At 42.0% G+C, this 14,276-nt stretch overlaps 1 protein-coding gene across 1 annotated transcript; it reads left to right on the top strand.

Moving 5' to 3' along the window:
• The first annotated feature begins 44 nt into the window (after positions 1-44).
• Positions 45-13,862, top strand: txndc11 (thioredoxin domain containing 11). The gene is made up of 13 exons (XM_032562313.1): positions 45-393; positions 2,905-3,001; positions 3,164-3,283; positions 4,402-4,499; positions 5,035-5,164; positions 5,319-5,412; positions 6,584-6,696; positions 6,800-7,003; positions 8,483-9,185; positions 9,607-9,797; positions 10,614-10,726; positions 10,824-10,904; positions 11,673-13,862. The coding sequence occupies exons 1-13, from the start codon at positions 269-271 to the stop codon at positions 12,154-12,156; spliced, it is 2,553 nt and encodes an 850-aa protein (XP_032418204.1). The 5' UTR covers positions 45-268; the 3' UTR covers positions 12,157-13,862.
• The last annotated feature ends 414 nt before the right edge of the window (positions 13,863-14,276 follow it).

Genomic DNA, 14,276 nt, shown 5'->3' with positions numbered 1-14,276 from the left:
ACCTTCAGCGTATTTCACGTTTTATCCAACGTAGTGCGCTTTGTGGACTCTCCCTGACGCCGTTGTCGCGGAAGTAAAAAGTCTACGTGGGGAAGAAAGGTTGGACTGGCTGTGTTTGAATACCTTAAACTCTAACATCACCCATGTCCAATCCAGCTCCACTCTGTCCCTGGTCGAACCAGTCACCCTCCTGCCCTGGGAGGCAAATGAAGGCGTTGAGCGGCATCCGGGGTGTATAAATGGTGAGGCCAGCAGACCTGAGGCGGTAATGCTGCGCCGGGTGCGGCAGTCTCTCCGGCAGGTGCTGTTACTGATGGCCCGGAGACCAGACATTCTCTGCGGGGCCATCGTGCTCAGCGTCCTGCTCGTGCTGGCGGTGAAGTTCACATGCAGGTACTCAAAACTTTCTGTTTCTGTGGGGCAGGTTTGTGCTTTTTTGGGGGGGGGGGGGGGGACTAATTTAAGCCCAAACTCCGAACAGCAGAGACAGGGACGTCTTTGTTTTGCAGAGTTGTGATACAGTTTGGTTGTAATGAGCTACTATTGCCCGGTCATTGTGGTTAATCTGACGTGTGCTGACAGACAAGAGGATTAACCATCGAGTTTATCCCTTTTAAACAGCTAGTGCCTCTGGTTCTTTTGTTCATAACTTCATTTGTTTGTTTGTGTTATTCATCTGATTCGAGCAGAGCCGTGTATTAAAGCTATGACTGTTCTGTTAGACAGATTCTTTTTCATTCTGCTGTAAAACGCCAGTTTCTCAAGAACTAGCGTTAAGAGGTCGTGAGTTCAAATCCCCGTCAGGTTCACCCTGAACGATCTCTTCTTGAATGAATGGGTTCTCACCGGGTACTCCGGCTTAGTTTGTCTGTGTAAATTCGTATCGTTTATCATTTATCGCGATAAATGTCTTAGAATGATAACAATTCTGATTCCAATTAATTATGCTTACCTCCCTCAGAAATAAAACTGTCGGTGTCGTTGGGATTGTTGGTTTTATTATTTTCTCCACTGTTTGTTCAATGAGAGCATCAATATGTATGTATTAATTTGAAAACACAAATAAATGCCGTTTCTGTGTGTGGTTTAGTGATACAAAAAGACAATACTTTTTGTGACTAGTGTTCTAAAGAAGTGTATTCCAATTGGGAATGTTTTTCTAAAGCAGTATTTGTGTTTGTGGGGCTGTAATTGCTGTGTCATGCAATCGCAGCTGTAGAGTAATCTAAAACAACAATAATGAATGGTTATTATAATTGTAGTCACTTTTATTATTACTACAATATTGCCACAAAAAATATTGTGATTAAATCTTTAAGTTGTGTGCGTGTGTGAGGGTCTGGCGGACCTGTCTGTGGTATACTCCGCCTCCGTCCCACTGATGGCTCAAGATGGACACAAGCACTGCTGGTTTTTTGTGGCTTGGAGGGTGACAGAATCCAAACTGTAAAATTTTACACCTTGTAACTAACGTCCACCTTGAGGTCTGCAGGATTTGTAGAAATGTCTTGGAACGTTCTCCTATAATTGTTCACCTATGCTAGATAATTTGTTGTTTTGTTTTGTTTTTGAATCAGCACAGAGATTTGTATTCTCAGCCCAGTATGAAGTCATTCCTGTCATTTCCTGATCAGTTGATGCCACACTGACCGACTGGAACATGGAGAGCAGAGGTTGTCAGGCTCCTGCTCTGGTTATCTTTCTGATGGTGCAAGATAACATGAAAATGTTCAGAAAGGGAATGCAAAAAAAACCCCCCAAAAAACAATGTTTCCTCTAGTACAGGGTTTTCCGAATACAATTCTGGATTTACTATTGTCCCCCAGCTTTTAGCTCCATCTTGGGCTGGGCTGTATGGCTGAAAAGATCAAATCTCTGATTTATTTATTTTTTTTCTTTTTCAAGAGTTATCAGGATCTGATGCAACCAGCTGAATTTGTGTGGCGCTTTCTTTGTTCAAAGTCTTGCTATGATAATAATTTGATGCTGATGTGTTAAAAGATTAAGTATTTCTATAAAACTGTAAAACTTATACCAAACGTATCACTTCCCAAGAGGCTCAACATTCCTCATTTTAATGTTTTAAATATTTTTCATGGAGAGACTCTCGTAAAGTTATGACTTCATTGTCCTAATATTGCAGCTCTATTGTAACTTTATGACTTTATTCTCATAATAATAAAAATCTTAGCCTGGCTCTGATGCAAGGTTCAGGTGGTAGAGGGTTGTGTCATAAGCAGTGGCTGTCTATTCTCTTTCATTTCTAGAACTGCAGTGAGTTTGTTACCATTTATGTACAAATTTCATGTTCTTGTACACCTTGATGGAGACATTAACACACATAGTTACCAGAAGAAGGACCTGAGGCAAATTGCAGTTTGCAAATGATCTGCAGCATATCCTGTTTTCTGAGCTTGTTCAGTAGTTGTGGTGATGCCGTTTGAGTTTGATACGACCTCAGGACATGAACGCAGCTCAGCTTAGCACAGATGGCACAAACGCTGAGGTCCTTTTATAAGCATAACATAAAAAAAACTATTTACGTCGAACTGCAGGTGAAAGAAATTTTGTTCGTCGTTTGTTTTTTTGTGTGTGTGTTAAATGCATCAAACCTGAAAATCCCCACTTTTTCTAGTTTGTAAACGCATCAATGAATAGCATATTATTTATGCACATTGTTTTGAATTTAGTAAAGTACAAGTTAACCCGCAGTGTGCTTTCTGCTGGCCAATGTTTACATTTATATACTGAATTAAACAGAATCTGGGTTACCCCGGTGGCATATGTGCCACTGACCAGTTCTGACTGATGCAGATTTGCGCTGTTACTAATCAAGAGCTACAACCAGTTTATGTTATTGTTCATCATTCCTCACACTCCTCCTTTCATTATTTCCATGTGTAGCCGCGCTAAGGATGTGGTGGCGGCGGCACGGCCTCCGGTCCGGTTCTTCTCTGTCGATGCCCCGGTAGTGGACCTCTACTTGGGTCAGCTAGACCAGGTGAGGCTCAGTAACGCCTTGTGGTGACCAAAGCGCAAAAATAACAAAAATAAGGCTCGCTTTATTAAATACATCGGCTCCTGCTCCGTGGGTAGATTTGAGACTAGCATCACGTGAAGTAAACTCTGTGCCTTAGATAAATTACTGAATTTTTTCCTGCAGGTGGAACGTCTCAGGAGCATGGCCGAGGTGTCTTTTATTTTCTTCTATGCTCCCTGGTGTGCTCACTCCTTGGCTGCTCGACAGGAAGTGACACAGGTTGCTAAGAATCTGGCCGAACAGGTATGGAGGCACAAACCGCTGAAAGCAGGAGGGCTTAAGTAGGAACCAGCTGTTAAAACGGGCAGTGAAGGGGCAGCTTCGAGCTGTGGATCTTTCTGTCACAATGTACTGTAAGCAACTACAGGGGTAAATATATCTGTAAAGATATAAATATACCAATATATCTAAAAAAATATATATATGTACGTCTGTAAAATATGAGTATATGTATTCCAAGTCAGAAGTTTAGAGACAAACTTTCACATATTTGCAGCCTCAGCTTTGTTTCATGTTTTAGCTTGATGTTTTTATTGTAAACTTATAGGGGCGGCACTATTGGCTTCGCATCATGTTATAATGTTATTCACTCATCAAAAACCTACCTGGAGTGTTGCTTTGATTCTTTCATGCACGTTTGAGAAATCCTTTAATCTCCCGTGGCAACCATTCAGCTGAGTGAACCTAGCTCCGCCTTTCAGAACGAAGCTCCTCCTTTACAGTTTTTGAGCTTGCAAAACTGCACAAAAATTGTTGCAGTTTTGCAAGCTTCTGAGCTTCCACCTCACAGAGCAGTCTTCCCCTGTGGCTCCTTCAGACTAGCCAGTAGCAATTGGCAAACACCTGGTGGAGCTGAGTATACTGAGCTCATTATAGGAGCTATGTCTCAAAAACACTGTTAAAGGGTTAATACACTGCAGGTGCAGTGTTAGAAAGAGCAAGAGTTTCTTAAAGAGACAGAGGCCCAATTTCAAAGCGTTAAATTTCAAAGTAAATGTTTTTAAGTCATATTTGATACATACATTGTTTGTATACCATCGTTACTTGATTGTGCCATAAAACAGTACTCTAAGCCTGAAAAATACATAACTGCCATTTTAAATTTTACCTGATCACCCTGTATAGAAACTTAGACACAGTGCAATTTGCCATCATAAAACAAAAGCAGTAAAGTTTGTAAAGAAAATGTAAATTTGTCAGTCTCGAAACCTTTGGCAATTGCTGCGCATTAGAAAAAATTCGGACTCCTTCATTTCTCAACCAAGTGAAGGAGTCCTTTCAGCACGACTGGAGAAATTTGCATCAAAAACCTCATTTGGTTTAGTTTCTCTGGTGCAGCTTTGTTGGTTTCTGTGTTGCAGGTGCAGTTTGTGGCCGTTAACTGCTGGTGGAGTCGAGGGAAATGCAGGAGGCAGAAACGTTTCTATCACTACCCCATCATCCATCTGTTCTACAGAAGGTAAGGAGGAACCGTGGTCTGGGGTGTGGAAACACAAACCAGCGATGTGAGCGAATGGCAAAGCAACTTTTATTGCATTATATTTATTTATTTATTTATTACCATGTCAATAAACTAAGTACTTGATATTTTGATAAAACAAAGAAAGTTTTAAACATCATTAGACAAAAAAAAAAATTATGGCCTAATAAAATGTTTTATTTTTTTGTCCAAAATTATTTGTGTGAATTTTCTTTAACAAGCACAGGATATTGGTCAGTCTTTCTTCAAAAGCTCTTCCTTTAATTAGCCAAGTTTAGTGGATGGAGTTCCTGTTTGTAAGCGAAGCATGTCATTAGTTTGTGTTTCCCCATTTTAGGAGGATTTTTATTGTATTTGTTTTTCAAAAAGCCATGTCAAGTTTGTGGATTGTAGGCTAGGAACACTTTGGACACTCCGTCCATGGCAAAAGAAATAGATTACCAATAAGCTATGTTTTATCTAACTTTCCAAACTGTACCTCGGAGTTGTTCATGTGTTGCTTCTGTTGCTGCAGGTTTGGGCCAATCGAGTACAGAGGACCGTTTGTGGCTCCATATATTGAAAGTTTTACCCTCAGAGTCATCACACCACTGACTTACCTCCCGACCAGAGCGCATCTCGAAAACTTCCTGTCCCAGCATGAGGTATCCTATGGCTTCAGGTTGTTTAATGAAGGCCGTCTCTGCAAACATGGGAGCTTCGCCAATGCTGTTGAATATTGTATTAAACCCTGTTTGTCCAGTTGTACATTGGTTCATTCTTACGTTCTCTAACCATCTGTGTCTTGTGTTTTGGCAGTCTGGTGTGGTGGGTTTCTTCCAGTTCAATTCCTCTCCACAGCCTCCAGGGTACGTCACCTACCTGTCCTCTGCCCTGGAGACCCTAAGGAGAGGTAAAAGTTTTACCATCATAGTATCCTCCCCACATTTTGTTGACATTTTCTGTACAGTCACAAGGAAAAAAAACAAAGTTTAAATGATTGTTAACACAGTAAATGAAAGCTGCAGAGCACCTGTAGCTGGTTGGGCCAACTTCAGAAGCAATAATTTATCAACTGTTTTATAAACTGGGTGTCTTTTATCAATAACAAAACATTATTCGGTTATTTGAGGCTCCTGACAAAACCAATGTTCCTACAGTCACTTACAGACCGTTTATTGTTGATTCCCTTTAATTGTACTTGATCCTTGAATGCTAACGTTTAGCTTACTAACAGGCCTCTAGCGACTCTGCATTGTACTGCCTGACAATGGGAGGGATTTGCTGAGCCCCTTACTCCCGGGAATATAAGCTCCCGTCTTTTTATTCTACTTCTGACTTTCTCCGATAGTTTAGAAGTAGCCCTCTAACTCTTCCTATGTGAATGAATAGCAACCAAGGTTGCTTGGTCATTAGTCATGTCTTTGCTCCAGAGCCACAACCAACCAAAATTTCTGCTGTTACAGTGTGGGTTGACAAACAGTAAACCAAGTGTATTTATTCAGCAGTGCCTGGCAAAAGTAGCTGTAAACTACACCACTTTGTGAATTTACCTGTGTTAGATTAATTAACTTGTTCAATTGACTTTTGACGTCAATTTAAGTCAAAAACAACCAATCAGAGCCAGGAAGAGTTCCTTAGCGCTCTCAGTCATTCTAGGAAATGCGCTGCTCAATGTGCTAATAGTGGAAAAACAACTCACCGTTACAGGACTGCCGTCATCGGTGGTCATGCTAACTAGTTAGCATTCATGACAGGCTCCTTTGTGTTGAACCGGCTGCCACATAGCAGAGAGCAAACAGGAGGACATGAGCGGACGCGTACATGAGGATGAGTGATGGCGCTAAGACCCTCCCCCTGGCTCTGATTGGTTGTTTCTGATTTAGCTGTGTGTTGGGTCAGATGACAGCAGGACGGTAGCGAAAAGGCAGTGGAGCTTTTTTTCCCCCTCACAGATTATCTGTCTCATGTTACATAGTGATAATTTTAACAAATATGTAAAAACAAACAAACAAAGAAAACAAAAAAAATATATTTTTTGTAAAAGTTGCATACTGTGGCTTTAGCGGTTTTACCCTGTGCAGATATCCACGGCGTTGTGCGGTTTGGAGTTGTGACGAGCAAACACGTGGCAGAGGCCGTCTCACTCAGAGAGGATGAAACGGTTTACCTGCACAGAAGATTCAACTCTTCTTTGGTAGGCAGCGTCACTGGGCCAGCACAGCCCTGTTCCAAACACAAACACTGAATGTTGATCGCCTTCACAGTCGTTCACACTGTGGGTATGTTTTCCCACCCAGATTTTTCCAAGAAAGAAGCTAAACTTTACATCGGAGGCCGTCTGCAAGTGGGTGTTTGAGCACTACGAGACGGTCGTCCAGTGGCTGCTGCCTCCGGGGACGAAGTCCCGCCTGCTGGAGGGCGAGTTGACGAAAGGCCCTGCACTGCTTCTGTTTATGCCACATGACCCCCTGCAGTCTGAGCCAAGTGCCATACTACAGCAGGTGAACACTCATGCACCAAATGGTTTCAGTAAGAATTGGCATGCTTTCTGCAGTGAAAATGTTTCCCAGACTAGATACAATGGGTAGTCATCTAGCTGGCTGAAACTTTGTTGGTTTAATTCCAGCCTCATGTTTGTGTGTGGGTGAATGTGGCCCTTGTGTAAAGTGCTTTCAGTGGTTGCTATGACTAAAAAAGAAATCCTATATGATTTCAGTCCATTTACCATTCTGTATCACCTGTGGTGTGCCACAGGGTTCACAGTTGGTTACCTTCTGATTTGATTATTTGGTTTAAAATTTTAACCATGTCTCTTTCAAAGACAACTTTGAGAGAGACAGTCTAGTGTATTCTAAACCATCTGTCAGTTTTGACTGGTTTTCAAAGAAATATGTTCTTGGTTTCTAAACAATATTGCAGTTCATTTAGGATGTTTGTTTTATTTTTTGGTTTTGTTGTTTTTCTCAAAGATAGATCTATATTCCAGTAACGAAATGTTATTCCTGCCATGTAGAAACAAGTAGTTTGAGACGTTAATTAAAGGGCCGGGACATATTACTCGTTTTCCAGCCAGACAGTGACATTTTATATCCTAATCAAGTAACTGTGATCTTCAGATGTTCTGAAAATGCTGTATATATATCAACTATTATATGATATAATATATAATAGTTTCTGTATATATCAACTATTACATGGATGATTTCAGAATCATCAAAATTTGAAATTGCTGTACAAATTACTACTTTCTTAGGCAACTAAATGGTTGCGACGGCGTGGCAGAGCATTCGCACCGCCACAACACCGATACTGCTCTTGAGAAACACACCACCATCAATAATTGTGATTTATATCACCAAAATGAATACAGTAATTGCATTCAATCTTCTTTTCACATTTATTGATACACCTTTATTGAACAAACAGCTGAGAAAAATAGCAAAAATATGGACAGTTTTTTTTTTTTTTTTTTTTTTTTTTTTATACCATTAATTGGAATTTGTTGTGACGGTGATAACTTGGAATTGAAGAAACGTATCACGATAAATGATACGATAAATTCCTGCCCCTGATTTGCATCATGTCTTTCACATAGACATGTTTGAGTATTTTCTGTATTAGGTGAATTTTTCACAGTGAGGTTTACTTTGGACGTCTCGGGAAGTCCACTGTCGCTGTTTTTTTGTGTTGACAAACGTTAAGTTACAGAATTTGGAGGTGCACAAACAGGCATCATAATTGGGAAATAATGGCATATGAGGGCAGGTACAGGGACAGCGTATTCGGTGGGTCAACTATGAACCTACAGTAGCTTAAACCATCTTTACTGTCGCTGTTACTGATGTATAAAAAAATCCTATTTGAAATACACAAACAACTCTTAGCCTGGTGGAGGGCCAAGCAGAGCCTGGTGGCCCGCCAGGCTGATAATGATTCAGTTCATGATTAGCTTCTTCTTCTTTTTGTTTGCTTCTTTTCAGTTTGCAGACATTGCTGTACGTTATCACTCCTGCGAGCGCTCCAGCGCAGACGACCGTCTGCCCTTCTACACCTCGCTGTGCTGCCGGTCCGTTCCCGTTCCGGAGTCCAGAACCAGCGCATGCGAGGTCTGCCTCAGGCTGTCCGGGCCGAGCCTCCCCGTCTCCTCGGCCCGCTGCTTGTTTCCCTCCGCTTCGCGAGAAGGAGACCGATTCGGGACTTATCTGAACCGCTGCTGCCTTCACCAGCCACCCTCTCCCATATCCATGATAAGTGCGACCTCGGAGGGCTGCAGCCACTACGTGAGCAGCTACAGTCCCTTTACTCAGTTCAGTGCCTGCTGTAAAACATTAGAACCTCAGCTTAATGAATCACAAGCCAAAGAAGAGCCGGGACTTCCTCCTCCTCCGTCCGTCCCTCCATCCTCTGCTCCCATCCAAGAGGAGGAGGAGAACGACGGCATCACAGGGCTGCATTGTCGGACTAACAGGACTCTCAGGTTCTACGTGCTGGACATTGGCCTCAACTGGCCTCTGGCCGAGCGACTCGGAGCGTCTAGCCAAAAAAACTCTCCTGTTCACAAAGGGGCTTCCACAGAAGGCGACGGCAAACGGGACTGGTCGTTTGTGGCCATCGTCAACCTGAAATACGAGGTTCATTATGTTCTTCAGCACAACCCAGACGCCACGCTGACAGAGTCTCTAGGTAAGGCTGACTGTTCGTTTTTTATGTCTTCTCAAAAACGGATCAGGTGGAGTTTTAGAAATAAACAAAAAAAAAAGCAAAGCAATAAAGAAGTGCCTTGAAGAGACTCAGTTATTCTCTTTTTCAGGGCTGCGCAATAAATCAATAGCGATATATATCGTGATTAGACAGGAGATCAATATCAATAGATAACACATCCAATTCTGGGGGAAGTAGGCCATGGAAAGACTTTAACTGCTCAACCTCTCACGGCTAGCTTAGCAAGGCTAACTCATTCCTTGGTTACCCGGCAACAGCCTGTTGAGTTTTCAAGTTTCGCCACCATGCCTCGTAACTGCTGAAAAATAAACAGTGATTTGTTGTCTTTTTATTTTAGTGTTTTTAATAAGACGCAATGTGTACTTATTTTGTCACACCGAAGAGACGTTCATCAGGAACTTCAGCTCACCGCACAGCCATCTACAGAGACATTTGGTCGGAGAGGATGACAGGGAGGAGGGTGGAGGCGGAGCCAATCCTCCGGAGGAACAGCAGCAGCAGCAGCAGCAGCGCCGCCTCGTCACCGAGTTGACCACTTCCTCCTTCGTGTCTTCCATCATGGACCATCAAAAGGTTTAAAAAAAATAAATATTCAGATTGCCTGGGATCTTCTTTTTTTTTTTTTTTTATGGAAATTGAGCCATCCGCACAGTGGAATATTATTTTTTGCTCTAAACTTAATCAAAAGATCAAGGGAGAGAAGTTGGATCATCAGCTGCATTTCTTTGACTATACCATTGCACCATTTTACATTTTGAAAATAAATTTGCTTGATGGAAACTAGTCAATTTCAGAAAACTTATTTTTGATAAAAAGATTTGGCACTAGAGTCCAGTGTCTCTTTTTTTTGTCTATTTCCTTTTTATTTATTTATTTATTTTTGGCCACATCAAAATTGGTTTATTTTACAAACTGCAATAGAAATTTCTTTTCACCTGATCAAAAAGTGGATGTTGCCACTGATGTAAAGCACGAAGAAGAAGACGACAGGAAGTAGTTGGAGTCATTCTTCGTGGCGCGGCATGTTTTTTCTTTAACGACTTATCGCACGAACAAACGTGTTCAGCTGCGATTTTATTTGCGTTTCTCATTTGACGGAAACAACGCGATTGCGAAATTGTGGGAGAGGTTTTTGTCGGTGTCAGCAAAATATTGCCAAAGTTTCAGTCACATTTGTTCTGGAAACGCAGCCACAGTGGAGCTGAAGTGCTGTCTGAATCAGAATCATAAACCCTTTTAATGTCATTGTGGAAGAATAAAGCAAGAACTTTAAAAAATGGCAACTCTCAAAGAAACCCAGAACAAGTGGGACGTTAAGAAAAAAACAAATAAAGATCAGTTTTTATTTGTTTCTTTTGTAAATGTGGTAATGTGAGTTTGTCGTTGCAGGACGTGCTGCTGTTCTACTACACTCAGTGGTGCGGCTTCTGCTCCGTTCTCAACCACGTCCTCATCCAGCTGGCCCGACTGCTGCAGGGGAACCACACCATCACCGTGGCCAGGTGCCCTTTTCTCTGACCGTTTCCCTGTCAGCCCTGCTGTAAGAGGCTCGTTCCACGTGGAAATGAAAACACTGTAAGCTCCCTGTTCTGTGTTCAGGGTGAATGTGGCTCGTAACGACCTTCCCTGGGAGTTCATGGTGGATCACGTCCCTTCCATCCTGCTGTTCCCCAGACACAGGTCAGGGCCTGTACAGCTGGTCAGAATCACTGGCACAACAATATTTCATTTCTGCTGAATGCAGGTTGTCCCTTTCAGAGTGGGAGAGTAATTATAACCTTTTGTTTCTGGTAGTAAATCTGTGTTTTAATAATCAGAGGGATGGTATGTTGCGTTTTTCAGCCACAAAGTGCCATTTTACAGCAGAATCAAGTAACAATATTAAGTTAAGTTGGTATAAAAATGCTGCATATATCAAATATGATTTTAATTTAACATCTTCAAGTTGGGTGTCTTTTTAAAAACTCCTATTTACGAAACTCCACCTTCAGGAAGTCATCACAACATGGCTCCTCTATTAACCCTTTAACAAAGTTTTTACCAGAGTTTCACTGAGAGGTAGCCCCTGTAATGATCTCAGCAGATATGTGCAGTTCCACCTGGTGTTTGCTAACTGCTCCTGGCTAGTCTGAAGGAGCTGAGGGGGGAGATATGAAAGGGGCACTTTGTGAAGCGGAAGCTTGGAATCTGTAGTTCTGAGGAGGAGCTGCGTCTCGAAGGCGGAGCTATAGCCTTTCTTTTCCTTTAAGTCATATTTTATATATATGACATTTTTATAACAACTGAAGGTTACATGGTTACTTGATTGTGCTTAAAAATGACACTATGTGCCTGGAAACCACATAATACTGCTTCTTTAACGAGGTTTAGTTAAAACAGGAAAAGAAAAAAATATTGCCATATTCTCCAACAGAGTGGTCGATGACTATCTTTCTGCTTCTCTTTAAGGAAGCACCTCAGTGTGAAATATCCCGCCGACCTTCCCATCACCTTGCCAAACCTCCTCCGCTTCATCCTGCAGCACTCCGACTCTCTGCGTCAGGCCAACGGGTCGTCCGCCGCGGCGCCGGGATCCGGCGCCGTCCTCCACGCGGAGTTCCTGGCCCTCCAGCACGAAGTCCAGGCCCTGCACCACGCCCGCCAGCGGCTCTCGCAGCAGCTGGCGCAGCTGTGGCGCGAGAACCGCCAGCTGAAGTTCGACATCCGCGGCATCGAGCAGAGCCTGGAGAGGCAGATGCAGGAGAAGAGCCGGCGGCTGGCCGAGGCGCTGAAGCGTCTGCAGGAGCTGGCGGACGCCTCGGAGACCCTGCTGAACGAGAACGTGCTGCTCAAAGTCCTGCTGAGGGCGCTGAGGGACAGGACGGAGGCCGACGAGCAGGCCGAGGCGGACCGAGAGGAGGCGGGACAGGAAGACGGCCGCCGAGCTTCCTGATGACAGGGCGGCGACTCAGGAGAAGGACGTGAAGGCCAGACTGAAGGCGGAGGGAGTAAAAGCTGTGATTAGACTTTTAACAAGTGCAGAAAGAAGAGGAATGTACGCTTCTGCAAACAGGATGTCACGTTAAACCTAAACTTAAAAAAGGTTGTTGGTTTGCTGTTAACACTGAGATTAACCTGGGCTCTTTAAAAAAGAAAAGAGAGAAAGATGGAAACATGATGCACTTTTATAAAGTGCTTTGATTACACCCACTCATGGAAACGCACCGGTTCATTTCTGATAAATCGTTTTCAGCCAAATCCGTCATTTTTGATTCCTGTACAATTTAAAGCTGTGGTAGGTAACTTTTATTTTTTTAAAAACAACCAAAAAAAAACAAACAAATGTCTTTTGTTTGCACATTTGTTAAAACTTTCACCATGTCATGAATTTAGTTTGAGACAGAAAATCTGAGAAAATCAGAAAAAGGTTTGCTACTCTGGTGTCCCCAAAATAACTGTAAAAATACGCCACTCGGTCAGAAACAGTCAATCAGAGCTTGGAGCAGTGTCTTGGTGCTGTCAATCATGCTCATGTAGGATTGTGATGACAGCAGAGCCAGTTGTGAATGCAAAGGCTTGTTAGCATTGCCACTCATGACAGAGGATAAAAGGTGTTTTTCAGCCATTTAGCAGTGTGTATACGGGATTGATTGGCAGCGCTAACACCTGGCTCTGATTGGTTGTTTTTGAATGGAGAACGGTGCTTTTTTTTTTACACAGCAATAGCAGATTATCTCTTTTATATCATTACAACTTAGTGACAATTTTAACAAATGTGTTATATATATATAAAATCAAAGTTACACGCTGCAGCTCTAATGATAGCATTAAAGCTAAACACTAGTATCCAGGAATAATTACATGTATTACATGAAATGGACATCAAAAGGTTTGGCTGACGTGGGAAAGAATCCATCTGGTCAGCTTGTTGGCTCCGATAAAACCAGTCCAACTGGGATGAATTCCAGTTGCTTACTTTCATCTTTCACAATAAAAGCCATGTCATGAAACAAAGACTGTTAATTTTTATCAAAAGGATTAGAGGAGCCGTCATGGTTCAGTCGTGGAGGACCTTTCTTTAGACTTGCTGATGGAGGAAAGATCTGTGAGATAAAAAAGAAACGAAGGGCCTTTTGTTTTCCACCTCCTCTGTGTGAACCCACCTGCTGTCCAAGTGTCAAATGTAAAACCATCTTTTACTTCAGTTTGTGTTGAAGTGTGAGCCTTTTAACTTTTTCATGAGGAATTGCAACCTAAATATAATTAGTAATATAAAAAATATATTTTTCTACAAACTTTCCATCTGTTTTTTTTTTTTTTTTTTGCATTAATTCGACGCTTCCATATTTCTCACATAATTAAGTGGGTGTTTTCTTAATGATTAGTATAAATCCACAGATTTTAAGCGAAGCGTTGATGTATTTACTAGAGGAGAGAAATCCCTTGTCTCATCCTACCTTTTTTTTTAATTGTATATATATAATTTAATTCGAAGCGTGGTTGTAATGATGGGTTTGCTACACTGATTTATTTTTACAGAAATCTTTGACTCACTAAGATATTTCTATGTAACTATTCAGGTATTCAGAATGAGATGCTGCAGTTGTTTACATGTGACATATTGCACCGGTTTTTACTGATTAAACGTCTCGGCCTTTCTTGCGGTGCTGTTTGTGCTTCATTTTTGACCGGGCATCACTACAGACAGCCCTCACTCCTCACCTGTCAGAAGACTGATCTGGTACAGATTTATTTAAAGAAATAATCCACATTTGTGGAAAAGTCTTTTACCTTTGCTGGTGTTTTGTCAGGATGAGTACAGCGGGGACGATAAACGGTTTTCCTGGAATGTTCAGATGTTTCTCTGCTGTTTAGCAGTGTGTACACACGATTGATTGTTAGTGCCAAGACCCTCCCCCTGACTCTGATTGGTTGTTTTTGATCAGGAGCGCTACGTTTCTTCAGAGGGCAAAAGGAACTTGATCTTTTCACACAATCTATTATACTGTCATGACATGGCAACAGTAAAAAAAAACAACTTTTTTTATATATATATATATAAAAGTTACCAAC

Source organism: Xiphophorus hellerii, chromosome 5, assembly GCF_003331165.1.
Source record: "Xiphophorus hellerii strain 12219 chromosome 5, Xiphophorus_hellerii-4.1, whole genome shotgun sequence".
Taxonomy (NCBI): Eukaryota; Metazoa; Chordata; class Actinopteri; order Cyprinodontiformes; family Poeciliidae; genus Xiphophorus; species Xiphophorus hellerii.
The sequence above is the reverse complement of the archived record's forward strand: the minus strand, read 5'-3'. Positions and strand labels throughout refer to the sequence as shown.